At 32.3% G+C, this 13,335-nt stretch overlaps 1 protein-coding gene across 1 annotated transcript; it reads left to right on the plus strand.

Moving 5' to 3' along the window:
• The first annotated feature begins 9,420 nt into the window (after nt 1–9,420).
• On the plus strand, nt 9,421–12,810 carry LOC18595548 (beta-amyrin 28-monooxygenase-like). The gene is made up of 3 exons (XM_007023556.3): nt 9,421–10,369; nt 12,048–12,235; nt 12,329–12,810. The coding sequence occupies exons 1-3, from the start codon at nt 9,421–9,423 to the stop codon at nt 12,626–12,628; spliced, it is 1,437 nt and encodes a 478-aa protein (XP_007023618.1). The 3' UTR covers nt 12,629–12,810.
• The last annotated feature ends 525 nt before the right edge of the window (nt 12,811–13,335 follow it).

Raw genomic sequence — 13,335 nt, forward strand, 5'->3', positions numbered from 1 at the left:
TTGGACAGCTTGATCATGAAATGTTCATGATTAAATGGGCTGAAATTAAGCAATGAGTTGGAGTTAAAAAACAGAATTTGTCCAACACATAAATTCAGCATATGTTTCGGTTTTGAATGGCAAGAAAGTTTTGCGAATTTAATTCTGAAAATTTCAGAATTAAATCCCTTTTTGAAATTTTCATTTAAGGTATTAATTTTGAGCTAGAATTGATGAATGATGGGCTAGATATATGGCAAAATGAAAGCAATGTTTTAATTATGCAAATGGCAACCTATGACAAGAGTTGTCTAGTGAGCCGCCACACAAGGCTACCACACCTCCCTATTAGCATGGAAACTACCACAGTTTGTAGTAGGTAACAAGAAGAATAAAGTGGCAACAAATGGTCAGCAAGGATTCTTTCCTTTGCTGATCATTAACTCCCAAATTGTTGGGAACTCATGCCTAGAATTAAGGAAATTGTATCCTTGATTTGAATCAATCAATTTTAATTTATTGATATCAAATCTTCAAGTAGATATTCAATTCAATTAAATTGAAAATCTCCCACTTAAGGGAATGAAATTGATTGATCAGTCATAATCTAATAAAGATTAGATTATCTTGATTAAATTTGTTGGTCAATTTTTAAAATATGGCCAACTAATCTGATTAGGCAAATTTAATTAAGGAAAGTCTTACTAGTTTGTTGGAGATTCTAATAAAGATTAGTAATCTAAAATTAGAAAGAGTATAAACACAAAATTATAGAATGGATAAAGCAAAGTCCTAAAATGTTTAAGACCCAAGATCAAATTTAGAAAGTTTCCTAATTTGATTAAGACCAAATATGGAAAGTTTCTTAAAATGTTAGGACAAATTTGTTAAGTTTCTTACAATGTTTAAGGTGTCTAACATGATCATAAAACCTTCCTAAAATGCTTATGATGGATTTCTAAATTAGTGAAGTTTCCTAAATGGTTTAGGATTCTAATTAAAAGATTTTAATTAGAATGAACTTACTAACCTAGAATAAATTCAAATTAGATTTGAATTGACCAAAGTTACTAATTAGATTAATCTCTTTTAGTGAGTAGCTTCGAAAATAAGTTTTCCAAATTATCTGTTCTACTAGAGGACATCAAATTATTCAAACTTTGATCTTCAAATGTTGCATGACAATTTTTGAATGAAATGCAAGATCGTCATCATAAAAAACATGTTTATTCTTGTATGCTCATAATTAAATTATGGATGTATGAGGATGGTTATGGACTATAGACCCAATGTGATTATGGATGTTTGGTTAAATTGTTATTTATGAAAATTTTTGAAATAGGGCCTGCACACCTTGCTTTATCTCTTACTCCTCTCAAATGTAGCTCGAGGTTTCTAAATTCTTTTGTAATTAGAAAACAAGATTAGATTAGGGAAGGAATTTTGTAATCCAAAGATAGAGATCCAAGGCACCATGAAGATCAAAGAAGGATGCAAACTAAGGCTTGTAACACATAATATATTGTCAATTAAAACTCTACCTACATAAGTATACGTATCGTAAAAATAACATTTTAGTAATTAGAGAATCGATCTCGTAGAGAATTGATCTAAAATTATATTAAGTACTAAAATTAGAACAATTTAATCTTATCTAAACAATCAAAATCAAATAACTAAATTAATTAACAAAAACTAATTAATCAAAATTTAAACTAAAAAGAAAAATCAAACTAATAATAACTTGAGTAAAAATCAAATCAAACAAGCCTAGGATTACAATATCCCTCACATTTCATCTACATCTTACCTTTTTTTTCTTAACTTATTTCAATGGGGAATTGTTAACTTAAAGTCCTCAATTATTTATATGGGTCTCCTGACTTATCTTATAAAACTCTATATTTTAACCAAAACACAATATCCTTATGTGAATTGAAATTAAAATAGACTCATTAAGTTTAGGTTCTAATTCTGGCTACATGTGGCATATAGGTATATCCTTATCCTATACACAAATCAATTAATGTGATCATATACTATTGTAATTTTAGTCTACACTAAACTCTCTTTCCTAAGTTTTTTTAGGTTCGTAGGTCAATTTAATTGGTGGCCAATCAATTAAAAAGCATTAAGAATAAATTGGAATAAACGATTCAAATCCCATTAAAGATAAGCAAGAAAGAGAATAAAAATTTAGATTACATGAGAGCTCAATTGCAATCCTCGAAAAAGAAAATTAGCTACTCATAATTGCAAAGACAAATAAAATATATAAATTTCAACCATAGAGAGTAACAAGAAAAATAAAAGCTAAGGAAGAAAACAAAACAATTATTTGCAACCTTTCTCTTTAAGTTTCTGGCTCAACTTCTTGAATCTTTTAGGGTTTTCCCTATGACTTCTCTTAAAACATCTTATTTATACTATCAATCTTAATCTAAGATCCCCTAAGTTAACCTATTGATTCTAACTTTTGGACTTAAAAGTGTTATGAGGCCTAAACATCAAATATCACCCTTAAATTGCCATTCCGCAACATTATGCCCAATCATCTTCTGACACATTTTCACTGTCCTCAATTAGTCTTCATGAAAGTTGTAGCTTTATCTCTAAGCTTTCCAATAGCTTGAGAACCATATCATTTGGACATTAGGAGTGCGAGTTATAGTTAAAACACTAAAGTATATGCAAGCAGAATTCTGGATCCTTCAAACACTTTACTTTCCAAAATTAAGCCCTATTTCCTTAAATCTTATAGAAGCATAAAAACTAATAAATAATAGTCAAAAGGAACAATATAAGAAAGACTTACAATAGTCCCTTAGAAAAGTTGTGCTCGACGATGTTTCTTCTTATTCATAAGTTGAAGCATTAAGGCTTCTTAGCTCAAGTTTAGGAGAATCATTGGGATGATTTACATATTTTCTTTTAAAGAATTTCTAAATTGTTTCAACTTGTTTATACTTTAATCAAACCTAAAAATTAATACAGTCAACATCCAATCTTCTTTTTTTGTTTCTATTTAAACTTAAAATACTAAATATAAAACTATAATGCAAAAATATAAATAGTTAAACATGATATACATGATTAATAATTTTCTCTTATATAATCAAGATTGGTTAAAGGCTAAATACTCAAGATAATGTTGGTGTATTTTCAAAATTAAAGGATATTTCACATGATGGAAGAGCTATCATTAGCTCAAAAGTTATGTTACGAAAAGTGACATAATGTGTCTATTAGATATAGACATGTTTTCATGTGAATGGTTATGTCTCTTGGAAGTTCATATCCAAAAGTTAAGAGACATGATTGAAAAGACACCGTTGCTCAAAAGTTAAAGTGAATAGTTATTGTTTCAAGATATAACTCAAAGGTTATAACTTATAGGATGAATAGTAATCTATTATAAGATGACTATTGAAACAATAACTATATCTAAAAGTTGTGTTGGCAAAAATCATAGAGATACTTTCTAGACAAAGAGGTGTCTTTATGAAGAGGTTGTGTCCTTAAAGAAGAGACACTTGGAAGCCTATATAACAGGCTTGGTGCCAACCATTTTAGACACACCAAAAATATACCAAAGATACCAAAAGTGTAGAGAGCAAAAGCAAGAAAAGTGTTATGTTTTATTATAAACATAAACACTAGAGTTCTCACCATCTTCAAGATATTCCAAATTCTTTATTATCTACTTGCTGCAGAAAGTTAGTTATAAGGCCAAGCAACTTTGTAAACCCTCAGGTGTATCTAGCGGTCTTCTTCGTAAGTGCAATATGAAAGTTAGACGCTGGCTTCATTGTATCCTTGAGACTATTTTCGTTATTCCCCTTCGCATATTGAGTGGTGGGGGCGAAATAAGTATTAAAGATAGACGTCTATTTGAAAGGCTCGCCTTGAAGCCAATTTTGCCTATTCTTGAATACCGTATCAAAAACCCCCATAAACACCAACAGATAATTTCCTCTTATATACTCAAGATAATTTCCTTTCAACTAAATATAAAATATAAAGCACATAAAAAAGATATACTCAAGAAAATTTCCTTTTATTTAATCAGGATTAATAAAAAAATGATATGAAATTTTAAGCAATAATCAATAGTGCAACACTACAACTTTTATTTGAGAATTACATAATAAGTTTTTAATTTTTAAAAACTAAAATCATGAAAAATAAAATCCATATAATAAAAGAAAAAAGGAGAACATGACAAGTAGAAGATAGAACCCATAAAACAAAGAAGAAAGAAAAAGAACATGGTTGATGGTTCGTAGAAATTTGAAGAAAATCCATTGAAACTTAGAATATATGAGCAAATAGAATAGAAATTAAAAAAATAAATATAAATAATAGTATAAATAGAAAGAAGAATATAAAAAAAAATTTACCTCTTCTTAATTTCATATAAAAGTGGTGAGCAGTCCCGTTCTTCCTTCTCCAAGCTGACAAGCTTATAAATCTCTCTTGAATAATGAGATGTGTTTTGGTAGTGAGTTATAGAAAATATAGTAAAGTAGAAATAAAAAGACCAAAGAAAAGAGAAAGAAAGAGGTATAGAGAAACTTAAATTAGAGTAAAGTTAAGTACATTTGTGGGGTCATTTTATTACTTTTTATTTGTATTAATTATTAAATAAAAGAATTATTTTGAGGGGGCCATTAAAAGAAATATATATAATATATAAAAAATTTAAAAATTTTGGAAGGGACCATTAAAATATATATATAACAAATAAAAATTTTCAAAAATTTTGAGGGGGGCCACTTGTCACAAGCTTGGAGCTTTAGCCAAGATCCACACGGTGCTTAAGGTTTAGGGATAGAAAGCCTAAGCAAGCCTAAATCACAATATTGCATAAAGATGTAGAAGCGAATATAACTGAATAACCTTGAAGAAAAGACTTTATGAAAAAATAATTATATTATTTCCAAGAGAAAAAATACCTAAGTTCTAAGCAAATAACCTAAATTTCTTGAATTCTAAACTATTGGGGAAATTGACTATATGCCTCTTCCTAAAGCCCTAGGGTCCCATTTATAAAAAGGTTTTTCAAATTCTAAAATAACTTTACTTTTAGTGGTTTTGGATGACTATAGTGGATAACAAAAGTTTTAAATAAAATATGTGTCCTAAACTTATTAGAACACTCATTAGCCTAAAGTCTTAGTGTAATTAAAATAAATAGATGACTGTACATAAGAATTATATCCCAAACAAACTACCCTATTTGAACAGTCCTCTTGAAGTTGGGTTCCTTGTGCAATCTTCCTTACGCACGACCCACGGTCATACGAGACTAGGTGATGTGGTGTGTCTATAGCCTATTGTTTGTCGATGGGCCCCAAATCGATGTTGGCCCCGAGTCAATTTCTGGCCTCGAGAAGTGTGCGACGCCTATATGTGCTATTATCCTGACTAATCTTGTAGGCTATGTGTGTCATAATTCTACAGACCATGACATTCTCCCCTACTTGATCTACTCAACACTTTCGTTTCCTAGTGGCTTCCCTATACCACAAATCTTCAACGAGTTCCCCACGATAGTTATGGATGTCATGGAGGCAACCCGCCATTGGCTATTTATGAAACACCTCCAAGTCGAAGCATGTTTCGCGATGTAGATGTCTAGCTCACGATTGCCTTTCAACATCCAAGTGTATGGCTCCCATGTGCACGGTGTTTCCGTTTATGGCACACATAAGACACAAGGGGTTTAATTTTGACATTGGGATCGTCAATCCAGTGCCAAAGCTTTGTTGGTTAAATTGCCTAGTATGGAAGTCACAAGTGTGGCTTCTTGGTACTTGTCAACTACATGCGCAACCTTTTGTTGGAGACCTCTGACAACTTTTTCAATTGCCATTGTTGTTTTTGCATCACTGTCATCAATTCATCTAGCCCCACATCATGGCAAATAAGATTACTCACTGTATTATGCCATTCTATGGGAAGCTCATCGCTATTGGACTCTAGTTGATTGATTCTGTCCTCGATGTATTCGAAGTTGCTCTATACCTCGTGGTTGATAATCATCTCAAGGCAAGATACGCAATTATCCAATGTTTGCAATAAGTCCTCAAACTCGTAACGCTTCACAGCACATGCGTGCTCAGGATATGTAGCTTGACACTATCTTGAACTAAGACATTCAAGCGTGATGTGGTTAGGTCACCAATTGATGGTTCCTTTATCTTCATTCTTCTTTTTTCTTACCTAAATCTCAATGACCTCGATTCAAAAAAATTTTCTACTTACCCTAGGCCTTCAAGGTTTAGGCAAAATTACCCTACAGTCACTTAACTGAAATCTAAGGCTTCTGAATATTGTAAAATTCTTAGGGTTTCAGCATAAGTGAGATTTCCCTAGGATAACGAGAATGTCATCCTTATCTAGCTTTGGAAAGCATTGCTCTGATAAGGAACGTCAAAACACAATGGGTTTCTAACTATAGTACCTACCTTTGGAAAGTGTTGCATTAATACCACTTGTCATGGGCTTGGAACTTTAGCCAATATCTGTGCAACGCTTAAGACTTGGGGATAGAAAACCTTAACTCAGAATATTGCACAAAGATGTGAAAGTGAATATAACTAAATAACCTTGAAGAAAAGACTTTAGGGAAAAATAATTATATTATTCCCAAGAGAAACAAATAACTAAGTTCTAAGCAAATAACTTAAATTTCTTGAATTCTAGACTATTGGAGCAATTGACTTTATGCCTTTTCCTAAAGCCCTAGGGTCCTATTTATAATAGGGTTTCCCTAATCCTAAAGTAACTTTATTTCAAGTCGTCTAGAATGACTAAAGTAGATAACAAGAGTTTTAAATAAAATAAGCTATTACAACACTCACTAGCTTAAAGTCCTAGTGCAGTTAAAATACATAGATGATTATACACAAGAATTCCATCGTAAACAAACTACCTTGTTTGAGAAGTCCTCTTGACGTTGGGCTCCTTGTACAATCTTCCTTGCATGGGGCCCACAATCCTACGAGACTAGGTGGCATGGTGTGTCTGCAACCCATTGGTTGTCAATGGGCCCCCAATCAATGTTAGCTCAGCATTGATTTCTGGCCCTATGAGGTGTGTGACACCTATTTGTGCTGTTATCCCAACTAGTCTTGAAGGTTGTGCGTGTCACAATTCAGTGAACTGTGACACACGACCCTCCAAAATTATATTACCTTCTGCCCCTGTATGTATGTGTATGTATATATGTGTGTGTGTGGGTGTGTGTGTGTGTGTGTATACATACACACACACACACACACACACACACACACACATATATATATATATATGTGTATATGTTAGAATAAGCCTTACTAGCCAATCTGTGGTGGTATGGGAATTGCAATTTTGAGAAATTTATGTATGACATTTTGTTATTCATAATAACATTGAGATAGTTCTTTAACCATAAGTTTATGATTTAATTAATTTTTGTACTTATCTAGATAAAGCCCATGGAACTATATATGCCTTGCAAGGGAATTGTATTGGGATACAATTATGAGATCCTTATGCATCAAGGCATTGTTCTTAAAAGTTCCTGATAATTGTATTATTAACACAAGGCATCAATAATGCTCAAAGATCGACGCATGTTATGTTCCTTACTTATGAAATAAGCAATCGCTCTCATAGGTTGAAATATAGAAATATTTGGAACTAGTATGTGGGTGCTTGCCATGGGAGAGTGAGTTCGCTAAACATGACCCGCCATAAGAAGTGCATTTGGTACCTCACTTAAGTGTCTATGCAATACTTCTCATGTGTCAGTTGTGTAACTACTCCCTAGACTTGAGGCACAAGGTTGTCTTGTATGTGGAGTACTATGCTTTAATTTCATCCCTACGAGTGCCTAACCAAGGATGCCAAAGCAAAATGTTTTTGGGTATAGTATGAAGCCTATGAAAGCAAATGAGTGGTCAAGATAGGAATCATCACCCTAAGTGATTCAAGGGGAAAGATCTCATTAGTTCTTGGTTGACATTAGCTTAATCAAATCCTTGGCTAAGGTGATTAAGAGATTATGAAATGAGTTTAATAAGTCTCTATAAAGCTAATGATTTAACTGCAAGAACAAATATGGAGGTCAATACGAGTAGACACTACACCAAACTCTTATCATCTCCAGGATATATGATGAGGGAATGAATTACACTAAAAAATTGTACACTAAAAAGTTGTCAAAGAATCCTTTGACTCTCCTAACAATTGGGTGGCCATGATGCGTTGCTAGATGCCAATTATGGTCTATGGAATTGAATTAATTAATTTAAAATTGAATATGATTCATTTAAATTAATTAATTAATAATATTATAATTTAATTCCATTACCAACATGTTAGGAACCTAATGGGTCACACACAAAGGTTGCAATTTATATTAAATTGAGAGTGTGATGATTTAAGTTAGACTTAAATCAAATTCTAGTTTTAACTAATAAGGACCTAATTAAAAGAGTTTAATTATGTATTGGTTAAATATTATAATTGTTATAATATTAAAGACTTATTTTGCAAATTTTAATAAGTTAAACCTAGATATAAATATCACAATATAGCTAGTCTTTTTTTTAAGGAGAAGGAAACAAAAAAAAAAGAATTTTTCTCTTGAGTGCTGCCACTCTTGAGAAGTTTATTTTTTTTAATTTTTTTGAAAAACTTCTCCTTTGATTCTTTGCTGGAAATCAAAACGAAAAAAGGACAAATCGTTGTCCACTTGCTAGCACAAACCCGTGGCATAAAGCTTTCTGCTTGAGAATGATCCACTGTAATCGTGTGTGCAACATTGGAGGCCAAGCGATTGAGTAGCTGGGATTCTTTCACACAAAAGGTGTTCACGTTTTGTCACCAAAAGAAATCCATTTGATTACCATATCACTTAGAAAGGTAAAACCTTTTTTAATTTTATGTGGTGCTTAACTTTGTATTAAACAACCAAGATGATCCAAAAGTAAGAAGTATGATTTTTATTTTATTTCAATTTTTTTATTCCGTTACGTTGATGCTCTAATCATACTGTTTCTAGCAGTATATATTAAAAACACAAGACTAAACCAAGGCGGGATTATATACCTTAACATCTTTATTAATTCCTTTAAGTGGCATCTTTCTTCATTAAACTGACCCATTAGCCATTATTTATTCTCTTTTCCGTCTGTTCCATAAAGTAGTTCTTTTTCGGAATCATAGATTATTCCGCCTGCAAAACAAAACAACAAAAAAAGGTATAATGTTTATAATTTATCTAAGGTCAAACTCATTAAGTTATACCATTTTCATGGGCCAAGAGATCCTATCAGATGCTCTGTAGTGAAGAATTGGCACTTTGCTTTCCTTATATAAACTCCTGTCTGATCAATGCGTTCTGCAACCAGAACTGCAGCTACCTGAAAGAAATCAATTCGATCAACAAATATGGATCCCATTATCTTACTTTTCTGTACAATCTTCTTTGCAGCCATTTCCCTTGGAGTCCTCTTATACTCCAAAAATCCTAATGCTTCTCACCCTAACCTTCCACCAGGCAGGATGGGCTTGCCATTGATCGGTGAAAGCCTTGAATACCTCTTAACGGGTCGAAAAGGTTATCCTGAGAAGTTCTTAAATGATAGAATGGCAAAATACTCTTCACAAGTCTTCAAAACTTCAATACTAGGAGAATCTATGGCCGTTGTTTGCGGAGCAGCTGGCAATAAATTCTTATTCTCCAATGAAAACAAGCTTGTCACTGCCTGGTGGCCAGATTCTGTAAACAAGATTTTCCCTTCTTCTACACAAACAAGTTCGAAAGAAGAATCAAAGAAGATGAGGAAAATGCTACCTAATTTTCTTAAACCAGAGGCCTTGCAAAGATACATAGGTATGATGGACAACATTGCGCAAAGGCACTTTGAAGCGAGTTGGGAAGGCAAGCAAGAAATTACAGTGTTTCCACTTGCAAAGAGATATACCTTTTGGGTTGCTTGCAAAGTATTTTTAAGCATAGAGGACCCAGAGCATGTTTCCAAATTTGCCGATCCTTTCAATGCCTTGGCTTCCGGAATAATTTCTGTCCCCATAAACTTACCAGGGACACCTTTCCGTCGTGCTATAAATGCTTCAGAATTGATCAGGAAGGAATTGATGGCAATCATTAAGCAAAGGAAGATTGATCTTGCGGAGAATAAAGCAGCCCCCAATCAAGATATTTTGTCTCATATGTTGCTTGCGACAGATGAAAATGGGCAGTACTTGAATGAATTGAACATAGCTGACAGGATTCTTGGTCTGTTGATTGGTGGACACGACACTGCTAGTGCTGCCATTACTTTCATTATCAAATATCTTGCTGAGCTTCCTGACATCTACAATGAGGTTTACAAAGGTAATTTCCTAAACCCTCATATTGTTTAGAAAATGTTGGTTTTATTTTGCTGAAACAAATTTTGTTCTATATAGAAACTGATTTTCTCAAGAAACAAACGGCTAATCCAAACCCAAATGAGCTGAATCCAGAAATTTAAAGCAATTGGCATGAATTAAGGGTTTTAACCACGGGAAAATAAGATGACTATCTTTTCTTCATTTTCTTCCTTTAAATGTGTGAGATCCTAAGACGTTAAGCACCAATTTTTAACGTATATGTACTGCAGATCGTCACCATGGCATAATTTATTTATCCACATTGCAAAGAAATAGCCCTGTTGTTATCTGTTACTCTTTCCATATATTGGCTTGCTTTGTAGCATGTAAGTGTGCATTTTTAGCTAAAGAACAAATTTGCTTCCTTGCCACGAGAATCATTTAATCTTCATTCATGTAGTATAAATAAATGGCAGGCACGATTGCTTAACCAACTAAAATAAAACTAGAGTCGGGCAAATGCAATTAATTTTTGTTTGGATATGGAAATTTTCCAGTTCCGAAATTTTATCTTTTAAGCTCATGGTTTATGGGTGCTTTTGGAAGTAAAAAACAAGCAAATTGTGTTGCTAGACTACTTAAGGAATGAGAGGGACGAGAGAGGGAAAGAAAAGTAATAATCGGTTTGGGCAAGTTTTCCTTCAGAAGGCTTTATAATTTGCAATGACAGTAGGAATCATATACTGTTAATTTGATTATAAACTTTTTTTAACTGAATTAATCGAATGTATTGTGAAAGTTAACTGAATTAATCAAAAATAAAGTTTTAATCGATTAATCAATGAATCAGATTAGATTGATTAATTCGGTTAATAATTAAATTAATTAAAATTTTTTTATGTATCTTAATAGCCCCAAACCCAATTTTTAGGCATGAACCTTAGTTTTTTATCCTACATGCTAGAGCGAAGGCAGCTTAGGGAGTTAGGGTTATGATTTATAATATGTTTATATATGTTATAAATGGCTTAACATTAGAACATCTTATAGTCACGTTCCAATAAGATTTGAATAGTAAAACTATAGTCATGAGTTTGGATAGAGCTCAACTACTAGTCACAGAGAACTCACTCATGAACTCGATTATAAATATAATTTTTAATTTTATATATTTTCTTATTTATAAATTACTTATAGTTAATACTTACTAAAATTCATTAATTATTTTGAATATAATTTTAAACTTTAATTTATGAGTTAATTTTAATTTATTAATTTAATTTTTATTAATAATATACATAGAAATTAATTTTAAATTTATTTTTGTTTTGGGTTTGAGTTTTTTATGAGTATTAAAAATCAGGTTCAAGTATTAAGTGTTGATTTTTAATCAGACTCGACTATGATTAGATAAATTTTCATTGTGTTTGAATTCGAGTATTTCAAAATTAGTGGTATCCTATCTAAATTGCTGTCATTTCAACTAGTGTGTCCGTGTATGTATATTAAAAAAAACATTATCCTTTAGGTCAAGTATTATTGATACATAATTATCGATCAAATTCAATCTTTTAATTAATAGTTTTTTTCTTTCCGAATTAGCAAAACTAGCAACAGAAAACTGTGGACTATGGAGAAATACATTAAAACTCACTTGAAACTTGTATCTATAGTTATTTATGTTTTCTTCTATGTGGCAGAACAAATGGAGATTGCAAGATCAAAAGAACCAGGGGAGTTGCTAAACTGGGAAGACATTCAAAAGATGAAATATTCCTGGAATGTTGCGTGTGAAGTGATGAGACTTGCTCCTCCACTTCAGGGTGCTTTCAGAGAGGCCATCACTGACTTCACATTTTCTGGTTTCTCCATTCCTAAGGGCTGGAAGGTTGCTTCATTTTAAATCTAACTACAATTCCATGTTATTTATCTATTGTTTATTGACAACAAATTTCATTTGCTGATTTTCAATGGTTTTCAGTTGCACTGGAATGTCAATTCAACACACAAAAACGTGGAGTGCTTTCCAGAGCCAGAAAAGTTTGATCCTACAAGATTTGAAGGGAATGGACCAGCGCCTTATACATTTGTTCCATTTGGAGGAGGGCCAAGAATGTGTCCCGGAAAAGAGTATGCCCGTCTTGAGATACTTGTTTTCATGCACAATGTGATGAAAAGGTTTAATTGGGAAAAGCTGTTACCTGATGAGAAGATAATAGTGGATCCATTGCCAATGCCAGCGAAAGGACTCCCTGTCCGCCTCCTTCCCCATAAACCATAAACTTATTGCTTCTACTTCTACTTTAGCTTCTCAAGAGAAATAGGACTTTTATCAACAAAATAACATGGATAGTGAGGCACTTGTTTTGTAGATAGCTGCGCAGTACTAGCTCTAACGCATAGCAAGACAATTGCCCTGGGCATTTCTCATTCTCTTGTATCTCATTAATTTTATTTTCACCTTTACACACATTTATGTACTTAAGGAAAGTTAAGCATAATTTTCCCGTACAATAAGTTTATTGTTTTACTATTTATTTTATGATAAGTTTATTGTCTCCTTAATTTTTTTGGGCATAATACTCAAAAAAACTCTTGAACTATTTTTAAAAATTTAAATAAGTTCTTATTCTTTTATTGCATTCAATCAAATCCCTATATTTTTATTTTGACTTAAATAAACTCTTATAACTAATGGTTGGCTAATTGTCATTAATCAAATTATTTACTATCATTTTATATCCATGTGGTCTTGACGTAATACTGATGTAGATGGTCAAAAATTTTAGATGATCATGTCATCACATCATATCAACATGTCATATCATCATGCTTTATAACATGTCAACATATCATATTAGTGCCATGTTAGTAACACATCAGTCTCATGTAATAGAGAATAACAAATGATATTTTGACTAAGTCAACCATTAGTCCTAAAGATTTATTTAACTCAAAATAAAAATATAAGGACTTATTTGACTCAAA

This window comes from Theobroma cacao, chromosome 6, assembly GCF_053813885.1.
Source record: "Theobroma cacao isolate CCN51 chromosome 6, ASM5381388v1, whole genome shotgun sequence".
In the NCBI taxonomy this organism is placed as follows: Eukaryota; Viridiplantae; Streptophyta; class Magnoliopsida; order Malvales; family Malvaceae; genus Theobroma; species Theobroma cacao.